The sequence below is a fragment of the Pseudorasbora parva genome, chromosome 4 (assembly GCF_024679245.1).
Source record: "Pseudorasbora parva isolate DD20220531a chromosome 4, ASM2467924v1, whole genome shotgun sequence".
NCBI lineage: Eukaryota > Metazoa > Chordata > Actinopteri > Cypriniformes > Gobionidae > Pseudorasbora > Pseudorasbora parva.
In genome coordinates this window covers 39,028,064-39,047,673 of record NC_090175.1, presented here as the reverse complement: position 1 = coordinate 39,047,673, position 19,610 = coordinate 39,028,064, and the positions used below count along the sequence as shown (strand labels likewise).

General features: G+C 35.6%; 1 protein-coding gene across 1 annotated transcript; it reads right to left on the bottom strand.

Annotated features, from left to right (window-relative positions):
• Window positions 1–1,785: 1,785 nt before the first annotated feature.
• tapt1b (transmembrane anterior posterior transformation 1b) lies at window positions 1,786–17,989 on the bottom strand. Its single transcript, XM_067441716.1, has 14 exons — window positions 17,763–17,989; window positions 12,920–13,050; window positions 11,864–11,982; window positions 9,403–9,565; window positions 9,190–9,325; window positions 7,971–8,068; window positions 7,740–7,809; window positions 7,565–7,645; window positions 7,371–7,480; window positions 4,201–4,260; window positions 3,894–3,962; window positions 3,532–3,608; window positions 2,717–2,883; window positions 1,786–2,620 (listed from the first exon to the last, which is right to left on the bottom strand). The coding sequence occupies exons 1-14, from the start codon at window positions 17,950–17,952 to the stop codon at window positions 2,388–2,390; spliced, it is 1,704 nt and encodes a 567-aa protein (XP_067297817.1). The 5' UTR covers window positions 17,953–17,989; the 3' UTR covers window positions 1,786–2,387.
• Between the last annotated feature and the right edge of the window lie 1,621 nt (window positions 17,990–19,610).

Genomic DNA, 19,610 nt, shown 5'->3' with positions numbered 1-19,610 from the left:
CTCTCTCTCTCTCATTCAGGTTTCATCATTAGGGTTCTGCGCTAAACAAATATTTTTTAAAACAACATTCACAACAAGAAATGTAGAAAACAACAAAACTTTAATTAACACAAAACCCTGATTTCTCTCTCCAAATCCGTCTCTGAAACATCCCATATGAGGGATGTGACATCGTCATTCCTCTTCAGTTTCTACAGGAAACACAAGTTTGTAAGAACCTTAGATGCTGAAGCCAATATGGGTACATAAACACTGAAAACAACAAACTGATATGGACCAGTGAGGAAACAGTAGTGAAGTCTAGTAGTATGGAAAGAAATTGGATGGTTGTCTTTTTCAGTATTTCCAAATAGATGGATATGTATTAAAAAGGTTCAGTCAAGCAAAACCATCCTTTTGATTACTGATCCACCCAAACTTCAACGATATTTAAAAAGTCAAAAGGTGATTTAACCCCTGGGAATGCACAGGCAGTTACATTGTAAAGCACAACAAAACCAAACGCTGCTTGCTTATAGTGGTATCGCTTTCAAAAATAAGAAAAAGTTTTTATAACAGAAGTGTTTCAAATGCAAAAACAATGAGACAAAATGCTCTTTGATATCATTTTGGCAGTTTAAGTCAAGAGAATGCTTGTGAAATATGTTGAAATGCGTTTGTGTTTGATAACTGAGGGTTAATGATTCCTTGGCATATTTGATATATTTTATACTTATTACAACTGAGCACCTTACGTAATGTGACAGCCTTATATGATGACTGTCGACATGTTGACTCGAGAGCAAATTGTCAGACTGAATGCTACCATATTACAAATAAAAGCAGTTACAGCCACACACTTGCAATACAAGTCATACAAATTCCTAATTCAGTCCCCCACCCCCTCAAAAAAATGGAAATACAAAACATTTCATTACCAAGAAAAAAAACCCAACTTAAATTCTGACCTCCAGTACTACTAAGAGATATGATATTAGTGGTTCACACACAAAAAAAAATGTTTTAAGACAGTGTGGTCTGTTATGCAAAGTACATTTTCTTTAAAAAAAAGTTTCTCTATGATGATAATGCACGCCAATAATTTCTTTAAGTGCTAATACATGCATTATTACTGATCAGGGCGCTCGTCATTGGTTTAGAAGTTGATTATTATTTGACTTCATTTGGCTTATTTGTTTTCATTACTGGTTTCTGATGCTCATATAGCTGTAAAAATATTAGGGGTCCACATAGGCCTTTTTTCAAATGCCCTCAAGATATTAGCTTTGCTTTGGTCAAGATTCTGACTTTTGGAATGTTGTTCATCGACTATCTAGCATTTGCTTCCAACATCAGCACCAATGTATGATTGCTCATTAGATCTGCTACTCTTATTACAATGCAGATGCAGACTTTCCATCCCAAAATGGAAAATATTGAATTCCTTAATTTTAGCTGGCAAATCGCATTATGCTACTGGACTAATCAGTTTCCATGCGACTATCTTTCATTAATCTATGAACCTTTCATTCAGATGCAGAATTATAAAACACTTACTCTACCATGTAAATCAAATGGCATATCACAAACATGCGTTTTAGCACAGTGTCACATACTCATAATGGCCCTGTAAAAGGTCCTTAGCTCAGACGATGCGAAACTTCTTTTTTGTTGGAAACCCTGACTTCAAACTCAAATAAAGAACAGCTTTAAAAATATAAATAAATACAAATGTGATAAGGTATTTTAGCCTCCTGCCTGCTTTCACTCAAAGACACAAAGAAAATCTGCATAACACACCTGTGTGCCAATGAACATGGTGATTTGTCAAAAGAAAAGTCTTTAGACGGAAATTAAGGATTGTAGATTTGAGGGGACACTTCCAAATACATAAATTGTGAATGAAGAAAAGGACTGAACAAGAATTTTTAAACCCAGTTTTGTGAGTTTGTTTGGAGCACTGCTTATGAAATTTTAGTGATAATTTGAATTTTACCCATTTTTTTCCACCCCACACATGAATCTGCAATTTTAGAAGACAATCCATCCCTTTCTCTCTTTTTCTTCAGTAGATGCCCTCGTTAAAAGGAGAGCACAGTGACCATTGGTCCAAGATCTCGCTCGCCGTCCAAAGGTGACTTCCGCTGGTGATCTTGAACCTCTTGAGAGCTTTGAAACTTCACTGGGTGGATTTCACATGGGTAAAATGATGTGTGCGTTGATATGATTGACTGTGTATGAGTGCGTTTAAGTCTTAAATAAATTAGGTGCATCATTTATTAATAAATATCCTGCAGTTCCTCGCTGTCCCGTTCCTACGAGCTCAAGTTCAAATGTCAAACGAATCAAGCTGGCAGAGAGAGCGGGCATTTCAGTGCATACCTGGCATAAAACTTGAGTTGTTAATATCAGTCGATACGGTTACCGCAGATAGTAAAGCGGTCAATCTCCAGCAAGTCTTTTTTGGGCGCCCTGTGTTTAAGCTCAGCATCGTCCTGAATAAGGCTTTTATCTTCTGATTCATCTGGTGTAGTGAGGAACAGATCTGATTCGCTGGTGGGCAGCTGAGGGGCGGGGCATTCATCCCTTTGGGTGGGTTGAGAGGTGACTGATGCAGACATGCTCTCCTCAGCTGGCTCGCCTTCAGAGGGGGTGTGAAAACAGTTAGTCAGTGAGAACAAAACCTTTAAGACTTTCAAACTTTTTTTCTCTGTTTTCAGGGTCTCTTGGGTGTTACCTGGTGGTTCTCGTGTGTGTTTGGTACGGTTTGCTCTGCTGGATACTCTGCTGGGAGCTGCAGAGGGGGGATTTTGAAACAGCTTTTCCTCCATTTTTGCCTCTTTCACATACATACAGGATTTCCCCAACAACAAAATACTGTTCAGCACCTTCAGGGTGATCATACTGAATAAACCCACAGAAACACACAGAGTCAGTGCAACATTTGGATTATATACATTACTGTTCAAAAGTTTGCAATTGATCAGTACGGTTTTTGAAAAAAGACAAAAAAAGATCCTTGTTTATGAAAGCACCATTTGGTAACACTTTAGTTTAGGGTCCAGTTCTCACTATTAATTAGTTGCTTATTAGCATGGATATTACTAGGATATTGGCTGTTTATTAGTACTTATAAAGCACATATTAAAGCCACAATATATAATTTTATTATGCTTTTATTATGCCACAGATGACCGCTTCAGCCTATTCCGGTCATGCGTATGTGGTGTAATGCAGCGCTGTTTTATCATATTAGATACATTATTTGAGTGTGTTGAAAGTTGTTATAATGCTACTTTGTGCATTCGCTCTACTACGACTATAGTGTTTCTATTATTGCTGAATAAAAAAAGAAAAAATATTGATGCCAAAAAATATATAAATTAAAATGAATACATTTAGAAAATGTAAAAACAAAAAATCTATTATATATATATATATATATATATATATATATATATATATATATATATATATATATATATATATATATATATATATAATTCATTAAAAAACTACTTCTGAACTGGTAAAAATCATGTGAACTCTTACCCCAGGTAGAAGAGCATGACGCATACAATGGACAGAGAGCCCTGGATCTTCACAGAACTGGTCACTACCCGGAACAACTGTCAATCACATTCTACATGAGTATCCCTGTAATAACAGTTACTTCACACAGTACCTTTACTGTAAATGGCTTTAAAAATGATTGAAAAATACAGCTTGTGTAAGTAAATGCAGTGCACTTTAAATGGGTCAGATGTGTGTTAAAAACTACACAATAAGGCATAATAACAAGAGCTGTGCAGTAAAATGACACATTTTAAATTAATTTAAGTTGTAAGGATGTTGCTTTTACATTGTACTGTGTGATAGATTGTGTGTGATGAAATAAAGAGTAGGCAGGTTACCAGTAAAGCAAGAGGAAGAGGAATGAAGCCCATCCTCCTGGACACACTGTCACTGTAGTCTGTGTATGCCTGGAAAACACACACACACATATATCCTTATCTAATTAATAAAGCTGGACGAAATGCTCTTCAATATGATCAGAAGAGGACAAGACAAGCCACCGGAAAAAAAAACATGCTTTTCAATTGAAATAATCATCTTTGATACATAATTTGACATTTTGACATACACTTAGGAAAACGTTCGGAAAAATACAGTCTTGCTTAAAAAGTGTCTCTGATATGATAAATGCACATGCAAACTTACATTTTTTTGTCTGCTGCTGACAAGATCAAAGGCCAGGCTCGCTCTGTATTCACTGTAAACCTGCACAAACACACACACACACACACACACACACAGTTACATGGAATTATGATGCGGGATTCAGTAACGGACTCAAATATTTTATCAGTAAACTATAAAGATTCATTAGAGATTCACTATAAAGGTACTTTAGAATGATTCCATCAAATAACTCAGTAGTTCAAGAGTGTTTTGAAAGGTTAGTGAAAGGGTAAGCTCACCAATATTAGTACATTCATCAACATACACACACACCAGTTACGGTAAATGGAAGCTCAAGCATGTTTGCTTGATGTGCGAGAACCAATGAGGCTGATTCTTTTGTGTTAAATCAGTTTGAGCTTCCGTAAGAACCAATGAGGTTTGTTCTCACGAGTTAAGCAAGTAGGTTGAGCTTCTGTTTATGTTCGCTGATGTGTGACAATCTCAATCTGTTCATCATATAAAGCTATTCATGCTCTCCCGAAAAATTGAACTAAACCGCTCGATTCATATGGATTAGTTTTATGATATTTTTATAAACATCAAACTTTTTAAAGCACACTATAAATTAAACTTTTTGAATAAAGGTACTTCTCAAAAAGCTTTCACTGACACTAAATGTTTTAATGGAAGTGTAACTGGTAACAATTAGGGTTTGGCTAAAATGCTGGTTCTTTTTTTGGCCAGTGTCCACTCCTAAGAAAAATACTGTTCGAGAGAGAGAAAAGTGTGCACGTGTGTGCTGTGACACTAATCTTCCTGCCTAAACTAAGCAGATCTGTCTCTAATCCCTGCCAGTAACTACACTCCTCTTTCTGTCAGTACATATCGCTCTACCCCCATCCACAGTGTATTTTGCCTGCTTAACCCCCCTTTCCTCATCTGTTCCATCTATTTTTTACATTTAGTTTGTAGTGTCACTGATCTTTTATTTGATGAGTATCTCAATAGTAGAGGGACTACACACTGGACAGACGTTGTCTAAAGAGAGCTCTGTGTGTGCTGATAGATTTGGGTCAGTGGATCTGTCAGGGTTACCCAAGACACTGAGAGCGGTGCTGATTTTCAAACACACCCCAAAGGAAGCCTGTATCTCTTTGTAAAGGCTCCCTCTTGACTGAGACAGAGGTTTTTGTTTTTTTCGGCAAGCAAGAACATTCTAGAATCCATGCATGAGGGACAGCTTGGATTTAATTAGGTCAGGTCACAGTTCTCACGTTCTGTTTTTCTTTAGTTCAGAAAAAAGTTCAATGGATACATGTATTAGTGTATTGTCATTTCAGTAGTGTTAGGTCACACACACACAAAAAACCTTCCCTTTACACTAAGACCTACTGTATTCAAGTTACTCTAGTTCATTTTTAAGTGATCCAATGTTCATATAATCTACCTATAGTGTTTCATATTAATAAATGGTCTTTTAAATATCTTAATGCAAGAATTTACCCCTAAATAAAAATGATCCCTTTAAATCACAATCACAACAGCATGATAGCAGCAGAAGAATCCTGATATCAAGTAGTATTATGAAACCACTCATTTTGTATGGGTGCGAATCTTATTGCTCTGACAGAAAGTTGTGTGTATTGCTTATAGGGATTGTTATTTAAAATTATTTTATTAAATATTATTTATTTATTTGTATTTAATATTAAACAATTACATCATTAATTATTACTATTGTATTATATTTGAATATTAATGATACTACATTATGATTATATACACTGATCAGGCATAACATTATGACCTAATATCGTGTTGGTCCTTCTGCTGGCAAGAAAGCCCTGACCCGTTGAGGCATGGACTCCACCAGACCCCTGAAGGTGTGCTGTGGTATCTGGTCGCAAGATGTTGCAAGGTGGGGCCTCTATGGATCAGACTGTGTTTGTTCAGCACATCCCACAGACGATTGAATGGATTGAGAACTGGAGAATTTGAAGGCCAAATCAACACCTTAAACTCATTGTTGTGCTCCTCAAACCATTCCTGAACCATTTTTGCTTTGTGGCATGGTGCATTTTTCTGCTGAAAGGCCACAGCCACCAGGGAATCGTTTCCAACGTTTCCATGAAAGGGTGTACATGGTCTGTAACAATGCTTAGGTAGTTGGTACATGTCAAAGTAACATCCACAAGGAAGGTGGGACCCAAGGTCTCCGAGCAGAACACTGTCCAAAGCATCACACTGCCTCTGCCGGCTTGCCTTCTTCCCATAATGCATCCTGGTGTCACGTGTTCCCGAGGTAAGCAACGGACACGTACCTGGCCATCCACATGATGTAAAAGAATACATGATTCATCAGCCCACACCACCTTCTTCCATTGCTCTGTGGTCCAGTTCTGATGCTCAAATGCCCACTGTTGGTGCTTTCAGCATTGGACAGGGTTCAGCATGGGCACCCTGACTGGTCTGCAGCTATGCAGCTCCATATGCAACAAACTGCAATGCACTGTGTATTCTGACACTTTTCTATCAGAACCAGCATTAACTTCTTGAGCAATTTGAGCTACAGTATCTCATCTGTTTGATCGGCCCACACGGGCCAGCCTTTGCTCCTCATGTGCATCAATGAGCCTTGGCCACCCATGAGCCTTTCGCCGGTTCACCCATGTTCCTTCCTTAGACCACTTTTGATAGATACTGAGTCTGACCACTTCAGACTGAGAATACACAATAAGAGCTGCAGTTATGGAGATGCGTCTAGCCATCACAATTTGGCTCTTGTCAAAACTCGCTCAAATCCTTATGCTTGCCCTTTTCACCTGCTTTAACAGATAAACTTTGAGGGCAAAATGTTGACTTGCTGCCTAATATTTCCCACCCATTAACATGTGCCGTGATGAAGAGACAATCAGTGTTATTCACTTCCACCTGTCATAAAGTTATGCCCGATCGGTGTAATTGTTATTTTGGTAAAAATATTAAAATTGAATATAACACTAATGCCGAATTAACATGTTAAATTTGGCCAGGATAACAAGCACATCAGCATATTTTATTACTGTATGTTTTTATATTTATATGTATTTGTAATATATCTAACATATACTTTATGGAATACATTTTGTGACTAACGTTTAAAGAATACTTTGGCGCTGCCAGTATTTTAAGGCTGGTATACAGTGCAACTGCAAATTTGAACTCACATCTGCTGTGATGTCGTTAAACTTGGTGATGAAGGCATGTTTGACAACGTCCACGGCAATCTCAGACGCGATAACCATACAAACATCAGGAAACAACACCCAGAGATGATCTATGAGCAATAATCGATGATTAATACACACATTAATGTTGCCTATGCACAAATTCTGAGATGAGTCAGTTGTTAACTGGATACCTGGATTCCAGGAGAACTGCTCCATGTTTCTGAGACAGACGATTAGTAAGAGTGTGTAGTTTGTAAATCTTTCTTTAATGTCTGTAATAAGAAAGACAGAAAGGAACACTTAGACAATTAATCAGTGACAGTTTGACAAGACATCCTTTCATTTAGTACATTAACATGGACCTACCACTATTGGACATCTGGAAGAGGTTGTTTTTCTCAAACTTCTTGAATACACTTCCTTTGATCTCCACAAACTGCATAAAGACAAACACATATATTAAAATAAACGTGTAACAGTGTTGAGGGATGCACTGCTGTATAAGGTAATATACATAGACTAAGATGTAGAAACTAAATTCATTTGTAATGTATTTCATTTAACCAAACAAGCATCCTAGCTGTGCATGTTACTCACATTATTAGACATCATGATGGTGAGCAGTGACTTGTTATGTGAATTGAAAGCAACGTTCAGTGTGGTGGCCTGAACCATAATCAGAATGGCATGTAGAACTGCATTATTAATTAAGGAAAGAAGTTTGAGTGTAGTTAAATATATTTTGTACAGAACATGAAACTGTAGTTGCATTTACTAACTTTTTAGGTCTGTATTTTTGTATTATTATGTAACATAATTGTATTTTGTACTATTAATTTGATCAATTACACCATATATTAAATAGCAGAATAATGAGTTTAAAAGGGATAAAGATGGAATCATCAGTGCTAGATTACTTAGATCTTACAGTGGTAGATTACTTACAATTGTAGTGTAGTCTCTTTACAAACGACATGACAAAAATTGTAGTAAGCAATATAATCTAGATTACTCATTATAGGTAATGTATTCTGACTACTTTTGGATTACTTTTAGATTACTTTTGACCTAACTTGTTTATCACATTGATTTGTATAGGCTAATCTGTACCATATTGATAAGAAAATGCAAAGAAAAAGAAAAGATTTACATCTCATACATATCAACAACATTAAGTGCATTAAATATTACATTACATCAGGGTTTCCCAGGGGTATCGTTAAAAAGTAAATAATTCAATAAAAAAATATTATTTTATATATATATGTTTACCTGATGTCATGTGCCATTAACAGACATCAGATTTTTGTGAATTTAACTTTTTATTGTTGTTGACATACTTATTTAAATTGCGGGGGGTGCTTCAAGTTCATATCCTGGGAAAATCCAGACAACTTCCAGCAAATTTAGGGTTATTACTGAGAATGGTCTGGTTTTAACCAGGCTATCAAGTTCATATTAGGGAAAAGAAAAAAATTGGGGAATCCCTATTATGAGAATAACATGTAATCATGTAATCAATAAAAAAGTAACTGTAGTCTATATTATTTTAAAACGTAATATAATCCAATGACAAGTACTTCATTAAAAAAAAAATATATATGATTTTGTAATTCAGATTACATGTAATCAGTTACTACCCAGCACTGATAATAATAAAAATACTAATAAAAAGTTGTTATTATTATAATTATTATTAATTATTTACATTTTTAGTTTGAATATTTAATTACTCAAATCTATATAAAAGAGTCCTTGTATCTAAATATAATACATGACTAAGTGGAATTTGAAACAAAGCTGTTGTGAAGGATACAGACGTAGAGAACAGCCATGAAGAAATGTGGGATGACTCCTATATGAGCTCTCTTTCTCTCTTTAGGTTCAGTGGCAGTCCAGTACAAAGCATCCAAAATATCCTGACCGAAAGACGAAAACAAGCGATCTGCCACCTAGAGGAGAAGCAGAGTGTATCCATTCACCTACTGTTAATATAATAGTAACAAATGTGAGTGTCGTGACACTGTACCTCCAGCATGTTGTAGATGATGTAGAGTTTTATGACAGACTGACCCCGGATCAGGTGGTACATCATGGAATAATCCACATAATGCATCATGAAATAACATAGAACCATGATAAAACCCTTCAGAACATCGCACACCTGAGCAGGCTGCAAGATACGTGATCCACTGCACACACACGCATACACAAGACAAAATATTTTCTGGTTAAATTGGTTCCATAGACATCTGGAATTCTGAAAAGGAAGAGTAGCTGAATAAAATCACAAAGCAGTTCTTCTTGGTAAGATCTTCCACACACAGCCGCTGGGTTAGAAATAATGAGACACACTCTCAGTGGTTCATGCATCATGCTAAAGATTTCACAACACATGACTTGTGCTGGGGGAAGAACATACCCAAACGCATCAAATTAAGCGGGAATAAAACACTTATTAACATTATTCTAAAACATAGCATTAAAATATTTTGTATTTATTTAATTAAATAAGTTCATTTATTAACATTCACTTTAAACTGAGCTAATTTATTTATAATTTAAATATTTATAAAAATGAAATGTTAATATTTGCTCTGGCAACAATTTTCCATTATGAGTTTTACTAAATGATCTGATACATAATTAAAGGGATAGTTTAATTATGTACAAAAATGAACACCCAATAAAATGAAAAATCTATTAGCCTTTTCTGCTTGCCATTTCTCTAATAACTATTGTTTGATTAAAGAATTTATGTCTGAAGGTTATTTTGTGTTCAGCAGAAGGAAGAAATGAATTTGTGTTTGGAACTTGAGGAAACTTGAACCTGTTTGGAACATGTTTGGAAATTGAGGGCGAGTAAATAAATTACAGAATTTTCATTTTGGGGTGAACTACCGCTTTAAATATAAAACTTGTCACAATTCATGATTGATTGTTTCAGTATAAGTCATAATTATTTACATAACTATGGTTAAATCATAAAATGTAATTAGAAAGATAACATGGATCCACTGTAGTGGATTACTGACAAGAACAATATAAAAGATTTAACTTTCACAAACTCAAGAATTGATTTTAAGGGACTATTTTCTACAGATGTACTGTAAATTGCACCTGCACTGGCACACAGAGGAGCTATTTGCACATCAATTACAAATTTGATTGTCAAGTGCCAGGCAGGTACAGCATGTGCTTTGGTATTTCTGTGTAAATGAACTGAGCTCTTAAAAAATGCAAATGCTATGTTACTATTTCATCATTATAATAGTACATAGACTGCTGTTCAAATGTTTGGGCTCGGTAAGTTTTCAGAGTATTCAGCCAGGACACTTTAAACGGATCAATAATGAAAGTAAAGGAATTCATAATATTACAAATATTTATATTGTAAATGCTGCTCTTTTAAACCTAATATTGTCAAGGTTTGCAGTAAACTGTGATAATAATAATAAATGTTTCTTGAGCATCAAATTAGCAAGATTTCTGAAGGATCATGTGACTCTGAAGACTGTAGTAATGGCTGCTGAAAATACAGCTTTGCTGTCACAGGAATATGTGACATTTTAAAATATTTCACAATAGAAAACTATAAAATATTTCACAGTACTTTTTGTATATTTAATCAATTAAATACATTGTTGATGAGTATAGGTGACTTCTTTCATGCATATTGATATACTATTATAAAGGTTTGTTACTAGACAAAATGCACATTGTTAGTATTTGCACTGGGTTGCTAACAGTATACATCTATTTACACTTATTCTAAATAGAATCTGCGTTCCTTTACACAATTAATTAGCTTCTGTCAAATATATTTTAAGAAAATAATTGTATTACAATACATGCACTGAATGCAACGTTCTGATGTCCATTATCAGATGCTTTTTCAACCCTAATAATAAGATATTACATTATTAAATGGCATTGATCATCATTTTTTTCTCCTTTATCTGTGCTTTCCTTGTTTACTGTGACCACACTGCCATCCTGTGACCGATCATGTAAGTACACCCTAAACACTGTAAAAACAACATGGCAATTCTGGGAATGATCCCAGATGATTTTAGTAGTCCAGTGTGAAATCAAAGCACAACAGTGCACAATTAGACAGCTATGGCAATGGAAGCCTTTGTGAGAAAGAGAGTGTGTGGATGAATGTGTGCTTGAACACAGCCGCTGCAATCATACTAGCACAGATGTGTGTGCTTAAAGCAGCTGCAGTCTTTTTTTTCTGCATACCTGCTCTTTTTGCAGTAGGGACATATACTAGCTCTGCAGGCAGAAGAATATACAGTGAACAGCAGCTACACCCATATGCACAATCATTTTGGGTTTAAGTGTGTGTATGTGAGTGTCTGTATTAACACTGTGAAAAAAAGAAGTGGACAGCTCAGATGTTTCAACCTGTTGGTTTATCAGAATCAAGTCCTACTTTTGGGAATATTCCTCTCTGTATATCCTGAGTACAGTGTGTGTATTACCTGAGGCCACAGCAGGGCAGTGTCAGCAGTCTGATCAGGGCCAGCAGCACTCTGAGGGGCAGCAGAGTGAACACGTACAGAAACACATCCAGACACAGGAAAAACCCAAAGATCATCAGCTACAAAGACAGAGAGAGAGAGAGAGAGAGAGAGAGAGAGAGAGAGAGAGAGAGAGAGAGAGAGAGAGAGAGAGAGAGAGAGAGAGAGAGAGAGAGAGAGAGAGAGAGAGAGAGAGAGAGAGAGAGAGAGAGAGGTATAAGGTATAACTTACTTCAAAGTCTGACACAATTACACAAAAAAGTACCATAAAGTTTCATAAAAGTAATAGAAAAAGGTTAATAATCCAATAATCCAAACATTATAATCCAAACTCTAGTAGCTAGGATAGCTTTGTGTTAAGAATAGACTGAAATTTAAATAATTTACAGAAAATATTGTCCTCATCCAATAAAACACAGCCTTTAGATGCATCATGTCAGGCTTGTGTGTGTCACATGACTGATCTGTTCGCTCAATATTAAAAAATGATGTCTTGAATATTGTTTAAAGTATTTATTTTTATAATTTATACATCAAAAATGTGAAAAATGTATAATTCATTAATGATTATGTACAACTTATAAAATATTTTTATAATAAACATTTGTCAAATTAATAAAATATAATACATGCAGTCTTATGTTTTAATAAATATAATTAAAATACAAAATTATATTTATAATTAAACTTTTTTTTTTTATAAGATGAGAGTAAAGAATTACATTTTAATTGTTTTCCTTTTAAATTATTTGTAATGAAGCCATATACTGATTTCCACCCATGAAAAAAACAAATGTAAATACCGAAGCCATCATAATATGACAGAACAACAACCAATGGAGTGAGTTTGGGACACATCTGTTTTTCCAGATGAGGGGAGTGTTCATTCTTATTTTATTTTTAGTGTCAGAAAAATAAAATAGTGCACAGTGTGATGAATGATATCGTACTGAATAGAATGCTTTAATTATTTCATTGAGTATGGATTATGTAATTTTGTGCAGTTGTGTTTGGTACCTTCTCCAGTTCTTTTGGAATACGCAGGCAGGTGTAGACCCTCTCTCTCCGCTCAGTGTATTTGGCCTCATTGTGTTCCAGAAAATATCCTCTCGTCAACTCAGCACTAATAAACCTCACCAGAGAGAGATCTGCAAACAGACATACAAAATGAACAACACACACATAAATGTGTAGTCACAGCCTCCAGCACAATGAAACCATTTTACTCATTATTTAGCACTATACTGTACACAGAGAAAGGGCAAAGAATGGAAGCTCAAAATGTTTGTGTGTATCTGTGTGTGTGTGTGTGTGTGTGTGTGTGTGTGTGTGTGTGTGTGTGTGTGTGCATGCGTGCGTGTGTGTAAGGAGGATGAATAAACAAGTGCACCAGCATAAACCTCTCACCAGCACTCTCAAAAAAAATAGTCCACTGATAGTAAAAAATGTTTGTGGATTTTAGAATTTAGTTTTCCAATGTAAGGATCATTTAAGATAGTTTACTAATTAAAATGAATTAGTCATCATTTATTTTACATTTTGCTCCATTTCAAAAGTCTATTAAAAAATGTAGGTCTAGTAATGATATTGTTTAAAATGTCAAATTTAAAACGTTTTAATAACAACCATCTTCAACAACCTGCAATAACGCTGAAAGGTCAAAACAACAACAAAAATCACCAATTAGCCCTTTGAGTTGAAGGGGTGGATTCTTGAATACGCTGCTGCTTCGATGTGTATTCTTTGAGTGGTTGTTAATCAAGTTATAATTAATCAATATTTAATTTATCCTTCTAAATATCAAATGATTTGTATGACATCTTCAAGATTATGAGCGTTATAGTTATAGTATTATTTGTCTGTTTAATGGAATGTGCTCTCTCCATGTTTTTAAGACAAGCACCCAACATGTTAAAACATATACTCTTCTAGCTGACGACGACAGTGAACAATTCTTAGTTGAAGTCTTTACTGTACTTTTCATCTTCAATCACTAGAGTAATGATGAATATTGTTAGAATAAAGTACAAGTATCAGTATGCTTTGGGAAAGTTTCCTGGTCAAAACTGGAGTTCAACAAACTTCAACCTCGACTAGCTGTGTATCTGTGTGTGTGCGCTAGTATTCTGTGTTACAGGTCCAGTATTGGTGAGGTGAACAACTGACACCCTGGGGAGATGAAATGACAAGTTCCCCAAAAAACTGGAGACTAGAAACGCAGATCCGTGACCTCGGAGGCCCTAAAGTCAGGAAGGATCCTTGTGTCATCTGGATAATTAATGGAGATATGCTTCTGACTATCAGGCCATATTTGGAGATTTTCTAAGTTTATCTATTTATTAACCAATCATAATCATTCAACCTGAAGCAGCTTAGTGACCTGTGTAAAGTGCTGTGGATTTGTGAAGGTATGCAAAGCAGCCTACAAGCTTCTTGTTTTTGTGCATAATTATTCTCTGGTTTACATTCTTTTAAAGGTGTCATGAACTGGCTTTTTTATTTTTTTATACTGTTGTCTGAGGTCAACTAATGATGTTTGTGTGGTTTTTACATTCAAAAACATCATAACCAATAAGTAATAGGCTATTTTCTACACTGGTTTTGAGGCTCTCTCCTGAAGGCTGGGTTTTGATGGGCGTGCCGCAATGGAGACTTGGAAGTAAACATAGTAAACACAGCAAGGACTGGATAAGATTTGCATATTTAATGAGCTTCAGCTCCGCTGTCAGTTCACATGAGGGAGAGGAGAGATTGATGTGAAAGCGGCAACCGGAATGATCTCGGCTTGTAAACGTCTCTATCAAACAAACACAATGATTTATTTCTCATCCACCTGCGAGTGATTGGACTATTATTTTTATATTACACATAACTTTTATTTTTATTTTATTTAATAATTTATTTGATAGGGACAGATACCACCAACATAGATCATTTAAACTAAACAATCTGATGTTTGTATCACAGTGTATACAGCCAAAGGCTTATTTGCAACACTTGTCCCTAAAAGGGCCTTTATCATCCAAATACAATAAATACAAAGAAGTATCTAAAAACTGATTCATACATTAATAAAACTCAAACAATAATACTCTATAACTTCCAAACATACACAATATAATCACAATATTATGAGTACAATTCTGAATAATCTTTAACCATGTCTTAAGTCTGGAAGAAAACATTTTAAAGTCAGGCATAGTTTTTATATCATAGTTTTTTAGCTTTTTATTATAACCTGCAGGATCGGTCGATATAATATCCAAATTAAATATATATATTTTAAAAAGACTGCAGCACTATTTTAAACAAAATATAGAAACATATGATTCTCAATTTATCGTGCAGCTCTAGTGGCACTGTGGTCGCTGCACAGACTTAAATAGTACCTTTAAGCAATCTTCTAATAAAGCCACAATAAGCAAATTATGTTTTCATATCACAGCAGTAAAGGCTTTGTGATTTGATTAGGATTATCGGTGACAGCCGTTATGTGGTGGTGACTCTCTGTTAATACACACTCGATCTACAGAGGAGATCAATGACGTAAAAGTTCTATTTAAGTGGAACAGAAAGTCCTGAACTGTTCTTAGTGCATGTTTATGTTGACCTAAGGGCAAACGTGTATTGATAAGCGCAAGACAGTGTCCTGAGTTGAATAGCACACATTGCAAATGCGTTATGTGGCAAACACAGAGTATTTTCTATTTTTAACAGTAATAGAGAAGGATAATCTTGAGGATAAACACAGCGAATGGGAAAACAAACAGAGTGGAGAGAGGGATAGCCAGATAGATGAGATAGCTTCTCCTGTGTGTAAGTGTGTTGTAACTAAGTTACATGACAAAATGAGTAAATGTTTCATCCAATGAACACTGTCATCCATTTTGCTAACTCCGCTCATGATACAACCTCTAAAAGCTTTTGACAAGACGACCTCTGCAAAAGAAAAACACAGAAAAGATAACCTCGGTTTCATATATTGCATCCATTTAAAAGGCTAATGAGCTTGTTTTGTTAAACTTTGGCTTCCTCCGTTCTGTTCCAACTCAATGATTCCCAAGCTTTTTTTTTGTCAAACTCCTTTGGTGCAAAAATATTTACTTGGAGAAAAAATTTAAGTTCATTTTGGTAATTTAACAATGCATTCACAAGGTCGGTGTCTGACTCTGATGTTGGTTACATGGCATGCAGATATTATCTAATTTGTGTGTAATAATCAAGGAGCTTTGTTGCCGTACCATGGGTGCAGCAATATTACTATATGTTATTGTAATGATATTGCGCTGCATTACGTAATGATATTACGCAGCACCTGAAAATAGTCCCCAGCATGCTCTCTGTGCAAGCAGGTTGTCATGTTTGTTATGTTGATAGAAGTTAGCCTATTTTCAGGTGCTGCGGAATATCATTGCGCCTGCTGCACCCATGGTACGACAGGAAAGTTCCGGAATGAGAGTGTAGTTCCTAGCCATATATCGGTCTAGAAAATCGCAACTTTTCATTTTCTGTTGGTCTTAGTACAGGTTGTACCAAATCCAGGTGTGAAAAACTTGTGGCATCTTTCCCAAAAAGACTCATGGCTGTATTAGTTCAAAAGGGTGATTCTACTAAATACTGAGCAAAGGGTCTGTATACTTAGGACCATGTGATATTTCAGTTTTTCTTTTTTAATAAATCTGCAAAAATGTCAACAATTCTGTGTTTTTCTGTCAATATGGGGTGCTGTGTGTACATGAATGAGAAATTAACCTAAATGATTTTAGGGAAATCACAATTTGGACCCACTTTATGTTATGGCTATATACTAGAATAATCTTACTTATTGTTTAAATACATGTTTTTACACTCACTGTATTACTTTTTTTATACCTGGGTAACACTTTTTTACAGTGTCATTGCTACATACATTACATGCGGAGTAATAACTATAAAATATGCATAATTACATGCAACAAACCATAAAACAAACTCCAATTCTATAGTAAGTACATGCAGTTACTTAATATTAATCAGTACTTATATAATTACAGTGTAACAAGACACCTAAAAATAAAGTGTAACCAATTCCTGCATGTATTTGTGATTACATTTGTAATTAATTTCTGTAGTTACATCCAACACTTATGACCGTTCCCTTACACCTTAACCCACCCTTAAACCTAACAATACCACCAAACCTGTCCCTATCCACACGTATCCACCTCAATCGCAGCAAAAGTGTTTTACACAAGTACTTAGACACCCAAACATAAAGTGGGACTGCTTTATAATAACACCAATTAATTCAGCGATTCATGTACATTTAAATATGTTATATGGTATATATAATGCATGTTAACACAGTAATTATTGTATTACATAATGTTAATAATAAGAGTTACTGTTCCTAAGCAACTTCCAGCTTTATTGTCAACACCAACATCAGGTCTTTATTTACATCTTCACACCTGATCAGCTTTCTTGATCCTCGTGCTTCTAAAGTTAGTCTCATTATGCAAGCGGCTGAATGTGTCACATGAGCCACACTGGTATTTACGGTCTTTTAAATAAACTGATGGATGTCAAACTATCTGATTTTGTTAAAGGCAAATTAACTCTGGTAACTGATGATGCTTCAGACAGTATTAATGCAATTCATTATGGCTTGTTGTGTGTGGCTGGTTCAAAACCTGACTAGTAGTGAGCTTTCACCTAGACATTATTTGGGCGCTTTGCAACGTTTAAATCAAACATTGCTTGCCTAGATCTTTGTGACGTGCTTAAGATGGTAAGACATGCTGTCAATGTAGACAGCTCACTACAAAGGTTGAAAACAATGTGTTTTTAGCAAGACAGAGCCGCTGTCTGTCACTCTTACCTGACACATTGCTCTTTCTCTCTTTGCATTTCGCCTTCCTCTCGTAAAACCCCAACGTTTCTGTAACGTCTGACGCAGCGGCTTGTTTCTCCGTCTTTTTGACGCCGCTGAAGAGTCGTTTCTCCTTCTCATTATCCTCTTTTTCAGTCTCGTTTTCGTCTCCAAGCCCCGCCGCTACAGAGTCCGCCATCTTCCCCGCAGACACAACATTCAGGCGTCACAGAATACGTCACTACACATGACTACAATTCCCATAATGCAGCTGGGGAAAATCATACACATAAGCAACGGTCTATGTTGCAAACCCTCTAGTCTAATCTAAACCAGGTTTTACTGATTTTATTCTTCTTATATCAGTTATGACAGTTCGTAGGCTCCAAGTCTGTAATTTGGATTAGTATGTGTTCAGAGGTTCAATTCTATATGATTTGGATTATGTGGAAAAACAAAAAAATAACAGAACACGCCCTTTCCTTTACCTCGAGCTTAGAGCAGAAAAGCAGTTGACGGCTCCCATTGGCGTGCATTGTTGGAAAAAAAATACTATGGTCAGTGGATGCCATCAAATGTTTGTTGGTTACCAACATCTTAATTAACAATATTTTCTTTTGTGTTCAACAGAAGAAAGGAACACATATACAGGTCCTTCTCGAAAAATTAGCATATTGTGATAAAGTTCATTATTTTCCATAATGTAATGATAAAAATTAAACTTTCATATATTTTAGATTCATTGCACACCAACTGAAATATTTCAGGTCTTTTATTGTTTTAATACTGATGATTTTGGCATACAGCTCATGAAAACCCAAAATTCCTGTCTCAAAAAATTAGAATATCATGAAAAGGTTCTCTAAACGAGCTATTAACCTAATCATCTGAATCAACTAATTAACTCTAAACACCTGCAAAAGATTCCTGAGGCTTTTAAAAACTCCCAGCCTGGTTCATTAATCAAAACCGCAATCATGGGTAAGACTGCCGACCTGACTGCTGTTCAGAAGGCCATCATTGACACCCTCAAGCGAGAGGGTAAGACACAGAAATAAATTTCTGAACGAATAAGCTGTCCCCAGAGTGCTGTATCAAGGCACCTCAGTGCAGCGCCGGCGTTTGCTATAGACCCTTTTACTGTTTGTATACAATGATGACGTAGCAACGTATGCACGCGCATTTTGGCAACAAACTGTGGCAAGAATCAGCAGCATGTCAAGCTACGTGAGAGGATTAAGCAACACAAACCGAGAAAGTTATTTTAAAAAGTTGACTTTATCAAATGGTATTCAGCTACCAGATCCGCATACTATAGTGGAGTGGATAGAAGATGTTAGCAGATGGCCAGATATAACTTAGTGGTCGGATATATACGTATTTAGTTGAGAAACCGAGCGTGTACACCCGAGACAAGCATATAAATCACTGGAAGCTTATGAATACGTTGTCTGTGGGCATGTAAGTTACAGAATGTCCAATACAATTTTCTACATTTATTCTTATCCTTCACACAGACATACATTTATAATTTTCCTTACATTTTATGTTATTGATTCGTGTCGACACTTCTGTTTAAAGTTTAATTTTGTAATGCTATAACGTTAGTACTTTAATAGCAACTATGTTGCTTGCATACATTTCTCAGATGGTTATTTTGCAATTAAACTATTAATAAAATCATTACAAATGAAGTTGATAAGTACTGTGATTATTGTTATGATAATCTGGGGGTGGGGGTACATTATACACACCAGTGGCAGCCAATGTTGGGAGGTTTATTATAAATAATTAAGTTTCAAGTGCAGTAAATGTTTTACAAATGATTTTTTTTATGCGAGCATTTTTATGTCTTCG

Bases quoted from the DNA above. Each gene is read 5' to 3' on its own strand.
- tapt1b (XM_067441716.1), bottom strand. From the start codon at position 17,952: ATGGCGGACTCTGTAGCGGCGGGGCTTGGAGACGAAAACGAGACTGAA. The intron at 3,609-3,893 runs GTAACCTGCCTA...TGTGATTGACAG, and splicing joins CTCTTCCTCTTGCTTTACTG to TTGTTCCGGGTAGTGACCAG. The intron at 2,621-2,716 runs GTAACACCCAAG...CCCCCTCTGAAG, and splicing joins ACACACACGAGAACCACCAG to GCGAGCCAGCTGAGGAGAGC.